We start from the raw sequence: 7860 nt of genomic DNA, 5'->3' as shown, positions 1-7860 counted from the left end.
TTATTTTTATTATTTGGAGTAGCCTCCTCTTTTTAAAATTAAAATAATAATATAATCACAAAGGTTTTGCCAGAATATCTTCACAAATCGGCAATGCCAAAATAAATGTACAGTGTTGGGGAGTAACTAATTACATGTAACGGCGTTACGTAATTTATTTACAAAATGAATGTAACTGTAAACTGTTACAGTTACTGAAAAAAATTGTTACACTTACCCTAACAGCTGAAAACATTTGTTAGAAAATGTAAAAAGTAATCAAAAAAAGTAATGAAATGTAATAATTTACATTACTTTGATTAAATAATTGAAATAGTTACTTATTACATTTTAAATAGGGTAACTAGTAATCTGTTACCTATTACATTTACAAAGTAACCTTCCCAACCCTGTAAATGTACAATAGCTTAATTTCTGACTTTGTTGTGGGTTGCAGTTTTGTTATGAATAACAAAACTGCAAGTTCTATGTTTCTTTTTTTAAATTGAAAATATATTTTCTTTGGTTTTCAAAATATTTCCACATAAAGTGAGAGAAGTGTACAAGACATATGTATGACTTCATTTACATTTACATTTACAATACATGGTTAATGTATATATATGATGAAAAAGACAATGATCATAAATGCAATCAAATCATGTTCAGAAAAACAAAACAAAACAATAAAGGAAGAAATTTCATGTTTTAAACATACTTTAAATGTAGACACACGTCGACGTCGTGACGCTATGACGTCATCAGTCCGTCTCAGTAGGGAGGCTAGCTAAAGCCGAAGGATCCTATTGGCTGCTTCTGCAACGTAAACATGTAGCTGTTTCATCAGTATAACTGTATTACTATCGAGTAGGGGTTTTCACTAATTGTACAGCAATTTGTCAGTAGTCAGACGAATCATGGCAGTGTTGCTGAAAATATCCCTTTCGGAGCCGGGTCAGAGCGGTGTCAGCTTGATAAGTAGCTAACACTGAGTAGCTAACTACCGTGTTTGTATTTGGCCTTGCTAATTAAACGGCTAGCCTCCAGTAGGGAGTAGCGAAGGGCTACATCGACGTTAGCCAAACAAAGAAGGATGGCAAGTAAGGTTATCTAGCAAGGACACGCTAAGAAGAGGAGTAAAAAAAAATGATTAAATCTAGAGGTTCTGGTGCCTCAACACCAGTGAATGGAAAGCAGGTTACTGGTAAGTGTGGCTAAGTTAGCTGTCTTCTTTCTGGGCTACCAGATGTTTGGGACATTTCAGCAGAAAAGATGGTCTTCTTTATGATCTCTTGTATCTGTTGCTCGAGTCTTCCTCCATAGCATCCGAAAATAAATGTGTGATCTGGATACAAAATGAGCTGCTGCAAGACTAACGCCAACATAGGCTTACTAGACGGTTGACTGTGGTGTTTTCTGTCTCTCAGACTGGGACACCAGGCGGAAAAGAAAAACTGCGGACATCACACAGGCCCTGAGTGCGAGTCCTGTGGATGTAGCAGCTCTGAGGAGGATGGCCATCAGTGAGGGGGGGCTACTGACTGATGAGATACGCCGTCAGGTGTGGCCTCAGCTTCTCAACGTCCCCCCAAACCTCTTGGATCAGGAGCCAGGTATCATGTTAGTCACACATGCACCAACAGAGCAACAAAGGCAAAATATCTCACTGCCTCCTGCAAGATCAATATTAAAGCATGGCGTCTTTGCAGGTGCATACTGTCCCACATACTTGACTCATATTGCAATGATGATGATTATGATGTGTTGTCCAGAAACGGTAGAGCGGGAGAATAACAAGGACTACAACCAGGTGCTGCTGGATGTCCAGCGTTCCCTACGAAGGTTCCCACCTGGTGAGTGCTGACAAACCATTCAGTCTGACTCATATATCCTGCTGTTAGCTGTGTTGTTTGAGCTGCATTTCTTGTATGAAGCACTGCTGGTTGTTACCTTGCGAATCAGCTGGATTCACAACATCACAGGATTACATGGGGAATCTATCTTGTAAGGCTTTAAGTTCTGCGCTTGGGTTCGAACCACCAGTGGTTCAGACCAGTCGGCGTCCTATGTTGGTTTTCGTGTGATCTTGCGAATCCAGCTGTCTCTCAAGGTAAGATGGTGACTAACAATGATAGGCAGGCCGTTTACCTAATCACCTGCAAAGTATTTTTTTGAAAGTGCCTCCCCTTTTTCCAAACTGTTTCCAAGGACGACTTCTCAGATGGTACTGTGTAACAACCCATCTGGCGACACGCCATGTAACAATTGCATAACCTGTGTCAGGTTATGCAATTGTTACATCCCACAGAAACACTGATACAACCACAGATGAACACATACACACAAACAAGCTGTGATGCACCAGTCTTGAGCACCAAATTTATTTATTTTTGACTTAAAAAATCAATTTGTTGAACATACTTTATTGTCACTGATAATCTGTAAATTAAGGTTTTTTCTGCACTATCATTGAACCAAAAATAAAACTGTTTGCTCAGTGGTGAGTTAGGCTATCTATCTATCTATCTATCTATCTATCTATCTATCTATCTATCTATCTATCTATCTATCTATCTATCTATCTATCTATCATTTGTCTCTGCACATAACTAAATTCCATTCACTGTAAGAAATGTACATGAATTGTCCTGCGGACCTGTCCATGTGGAAACAGCTTTGCCACAGCTTGCTTGTTTGCTGGACCGCAGACACATTTCCATAAGTCATAATGTCTACTGTGAACTGCTGGGGGAGGAGGGGCTGGGCAATGATATACTCTATTGTATTTGTATTCAGTATCCTTTAAATATCAATGCAGGCTCTTGCTATTACTTAGAACAACACAGAGTTGTCATCAATTAAGGTTTTACATTGAAAGTATTGAATTGCATTATTAATTTGTTTTTAATGAATACTATCTGGCAGGGAACAAGCAATCTAGGTCAATATATTGACCTATATCAGTGTATTGCAGATATATTGTTAAGGGTAAACGTTGTCTGATAAGAAACTTTCAAACTAGGCCAGAGGTCATTTAGAAAGTGTGTCGTAGTTACATTTTTTGTTTTCTAGAGGGCAATGACAAGATGAGTTTTAACACTGTAAAACCGTCTGCTCAGTATGTTTGTTGGACACAATTTATAATATATTTTTTATTTTTAAACTAATAAACAAATCTAAGGAATCCATATCAAGATTGTTTATTTATATTAAGATTATTGATTTATTGTAGCAGATGTTTAAACCCCCAAATATCTTCCAATATCCAGTCTCGGTGGGGCTATAATTGTTACTGGTGCACCTCTTGACATTTCATATTTTCAGGGTTGTTGATGCAGTGCCATTCCCAAAACAAATGGTTAACGAGTGTATATATTTTGTTTTGGTTCAACTTTTGCAGGTATGCCAGACGAGCAGCGGGAGGGTCTCCAGGAGGAGCTAATTGACATTATCCTCCGAGTTCTGAAACGTAATCCCCAGCTGCATTATTACCAAGGATACCATGACATTGTCGTCACCTTCTTGCTTGTCCTGGGAGAACGCTTAGCCACTGCCCTCGTGGAAAAGCTCTCCACACATCACCTCAGGTACCGACTGAGCTTGTCACTGCTTCTTTACCCGTCTACATTCTTTCTCTGTTATGTGCCCACGTCAGAAAGAAATGCCCTCTCCCTCCCTGCCCTCCATCCTTCAATAACGGTCTATTGTGCACTGCAAAATGTTCTGTATTATCCTTTTTCACAGGGACTTCATGGATCCCACCATGGACAACACAAAACACATCCTTAACTACTTGATGCCCATCATTGACAGGGTCAACCCTGAGGTGCATGACTTCATGCAACAGTAAGTCTCTCATTGTTTTTGTTACTATAGGGAAACTTCATTCATGTTCTCTGATGAGAGAATACCTGAAAGGCATTACATCTTGCAAATTAAAAAATCCACCAAATCTTTTATGTTCAGTATAAATATAGAGTAATCTGCTTCCTTGCCTTGCAAATTAAAACCCTATATTGAGAAAATGTTTTTAACTCAACAGAGTTTGCTTTCTGGTTATAAAACCAAATACCATGTACACTACAAATTTCCACAAGTGTCTCCTGTCCTAAATGGAAAAAATAATTCATTTATATTGTATGACTCAGTAGTGTTGAAGGGTAACATAAGGGTTATCTATGATTGTAGCTAATGTGAGCAGTTTTTACTATATTGCATCAGTACCATTATGAGCCTGGACATCTAATGATAAATGAGAAAAAGTTTATAAGAATTATGGACAGAAATTCCATTATATATGGTGTTTATTATTTTTGTTGGCTGTCTTACACCGTTTCAACACACATAAAGCATATCATCTTCCTGGTGTTGTAAAACAACAAAGGTTAATGTTAAGCTTTAGCATGCTTATCCTCTCATGACAGCTTAAGTCTGCAAAGACTTGAGAACATAGACCGTTAACACCTCCACTTGGAGGGTTAACATGAAACTTGCTGTCTGTAATATATCTCACTACTAATTGACATTTTTAATAATGTCTTTATATTAAGTGCTTTGTTGTACATGAAGCGTGAGGACACATGACTGTTTTGTATGCTGATGAACATTTTCTGTCATGTATTGATCATCAGGGCTGAGGTGGGTACAGTCTTCGCTCTCAGCTGGCTGATCACCTGGTTTGGCCACGTCCTGTCAGACTTCCGTCATGTTGTACGGTTGTATGACTTCTTCCTGGCCTGCCATCCATTGATGCCCATCTACTTTGCTGCTGTGGTGAGTTTCTTGGAATCAACACTTTCTGGTTTGCATTTCAGAGGGTTTGGTTTAGGAATTAAGCTTTGAATTTAGACTCCTGTATGACTTATTGGCTAGAACATTTGTATGAGCTACATTTATCACATCTAAGACAATTGTCCTTTGAGAATGTGTCATTTTATTCAAGGCCTTGAATACCTTGGATAGTTTTTTCACCATGCAAGCGGCTTTGTGACCGCTTAAGAAGAATGTGTATTATAATTAATATTATGTCCAGTTGCAAGAGTTGTTAGGACAGTTGAAGTTGCTAGACTGTGATAACATATTCTGCTTTGAGAAAGGTAACAGATGTTTTGTATTTTATTAATAGTTTTATTTAGCAGTTCAACTTTCATTGACCTCTAACTATCCGTGACTGATTGATTGGTCACTCGCTGCAGCAGTATAAAACCATAACATCCAATCAAGTTTGACTAACCTAATCATCTCAGTCATGGCATTGTATATCCTTGGATTTGTGATGGGAAATGGCCTGTTTAGTTATTATTGAGGATTAACAAATGTGATTTTGTGCATTATTGGTGATTGTGTTACAGATCGTACTGTACAGAGAAGAGGAGGTGTTTGATTGTGAATGTGATATGGCCATGGTTCATCACCTGCTGTCGCAGATTCCCCAGGATCTGCCATATGAGACTCTCATCAGCCGAGCAGGAGACCTCTTTGTCCAGTTCCCACCTTCTGAACTGGCTAGAGAGGCTGTCTCACATGACAAGTACTTATCTCCTTAGACAAACTACCCGCATCGGTCACATACAAAATTTCAATTCGTATTTCTGCTTCTCATCAACTTCAATTACTCTGTTCTTTCAATAACACTTTCATTTTCTGTCTCTCTTGCTTTCTCTTTGTGTATCTTTCCTTTTCCTCCCAAAGCATGGCATCCTCTACCTTTAAGGACTTTGACCTTGCATCAACTCAACAGCGGCCAGACTCTGTTCTCCGTCGTCGACGTAGACAGAAACAGGCTGCGCTGGAGAGCTCAGCAGCGAACTCAGTAGTGGCAGTGGCCCAACCTTCAGCAGCACGTCGGTTTGTTCGTTTGGCAGTCATGGGTCTGACGGTGGCTTTAGGGGCAGCAGCTCTTGCTGTGGTCAACACTGCCCTGGAGTGGGCCCCCAAACTGGACCTGTTTCCTTGAACTGCTCCTCCTTTAACCCCTTCACGCTCCAATTTACCTATCCTTGACTCAATCTACCTGTTGGGTCTGTTTCCAAGACTCCTTGACTGAATTACACCATGAACTCTGCAGTCGATAACACTGTCTGGAGTGTAGGCTCTAAACCGAGTTAATGCTCCTCTTATCTTTTGTAGGGTGTGTCTTAACACCCTATGTAGGGCTTCTTAGGCCTCAGTTGAGGATCATTTTAATGGCTCATGAAGAACATGCATCAGTGTAACAGCTACACATGCTGATGCTGAGAAATGAAGAATCCATCCTGTTATAATGAAAAGACTGAAAAGACTATTTCTAAGAACTATTATTGGTGGTGTCATTATTAAAGTTAATTTATATTTGGTATTAGAATAATCTGATATTCAGTTATTCCCATAGAGATTAATGAAAGCTTGGTGGACGCACTACACTTGAAACTGCTGCCAATTTAGAGAGTTTGAGTGAATGTGTGAGTTTGTGTATGTGCGCGTGTGTATGTGTGTGGTTGCAACCCATTTCTTAGCTATTTGATATCTGGACTGAGACCAAATAAGGGATTGTTAGAATCCTCTTTCTGTATGATTTCCTGTTTATAGGTATGCAAGTCGCTGTAAAAATGTGGTCATGACACAGGCAATTTTTAAGGCAGCCATTTTATTATGTTATTAAGTCACTTTGTCCCTTAAAAAGTTGTTTGAAAAAGCATTTTTATTTTAGAAAACCATGTTTCCGTGACCCAGTATCTTTAAAACATGTCAAAAGTTGCTTCCCTTGAGTTTTAATTGGGTTAGGGTTAGTTAAACGTATATGTAAGAGGATTTAACAAAAACAGTCATGGTGTTATCAAGCTAAACATATTGTAGGCTGCTTTAGACTTCATTATGTATCTCAAAATCAGAGGGTTACGCCCCAGAATGGTCTTAAGCTTATTCAGTCTAGAAAGTGGACAAATAAATGACTTTTAATTATAAATGGTTAATTAGTCACTTAATTGTTTGGTTGCACAACCTCAAAACCTGTCTGTGTTTCATGGCCCAAATGATTAGAGTATGTTATCTCCACATAGTTTAGCAACACACACGCTCACTTATTGCCTGGTAACAGAAAATATCAGAATTAAAAAACGCAAGTAAAATGGTGCATCACTGTAGTCTTTTTGTTTAGCACAGTGGGTGACCCAGTTTGCACTGACTGTAGTTTTGAGAAATCACTTTAAGATGAGTTTGATAGGCACCTTTTTTCACTCCTACTAGAAGGATGCTCTCCTGTCACAAAAATCGTCTGAGCCTTCAGATTGAAGCTAACATTGTTGTTTTAAACATGAATTTAGCTTAATTTGAATACATGACGTACAGTAAAGTGAATTGCTATGAGTAGAATGCATTTTCAGAGGCAGTCCAGCTCATTCCAATGTCCTATATTTAATTCAATCACATTTCTAAAGTCGTGTGGGATTTCATAGGTTTCAGTGGTGTGGCACTCACCTGAAGACCAGGGTCTTAACAGAAAATAAATAGCAAATAGCTTTTCAGAGCACTAAGCTAAGTTAGTCAATTCATTTTATTTATTTTTTTTAATTGACTGAGTTCTAGGTCACCTGTATTGGATGACAGCAACCAATCAACTTAAAGGTGCAGTGTGTAGAATTTAATGGCATCTAGTGAAACATGGCAGAAATAGAATATGATGGGTTTTTTTTTAAATTGGTGTATAATTACCTTAAACTAAAAACCATTGTGTTTTCATCACCTTAGAATGAGCTTTTATATCTTTGTAGAGAGTGGGTCCTCTTACAAGGAGCCCACCATGTTTATATGGTAGCCCAGAATGGACAAACCAAATAGTGACTCTAGAGAGGGTTTGACATATTTTTCACAGATTTCACAGCCACTGTGGGTTCTCCTACATAC

At 38.7% G+C, this 7860-nt stretch overlaps 1 protein-coding gene across 1 annotated transcript; it reads left to right on the top strand.

The window, feature by feature from the left end:
* Positions 1-772: 772 nt before the first annotated feature.
* Positions 773-7075, top strand: tbc1d20 (TBC1 domain family, member 20). Its single transcript, XM_062415551.1, has 8 exons — positions 773-1183; positions 1407-1592; positions 1752-1832; positions 3380-3566; positions 3724-3825; positions 4611-4752; positions 5331-5509; positions 5671-7075. Exons 1-8 carry the CDS (start codon positions 1126-1128, stop codon positions 5933-5935), a joined length of 1200 nt encoding a protein of 399 aa, XP_062271535.1. The 5' UTR covers positions 773-1125; the 3' UTR covers positions 5936-7075.
* The last annotated feature ends 785 nt before the right edge of the window (positions 7076-7860 follow it).

This window comes from Scomber scombrus, chromosome 3 (genome assembly GCF_963691925.1).
Source record: "Scomber scombrus chromosome 3, fScoSco1.1, whole genome shotgun sequence".
NCBI lineage: Eukaryota > Metazoa > Chordata > Actinopteri > Scombriformes > Scombridae > Scomber > Scomber scombrus.
Note: the sequence above shows the minus strand (reverse complement) of the source record. Positions and strands in the feature narration are given on the sequence as shown.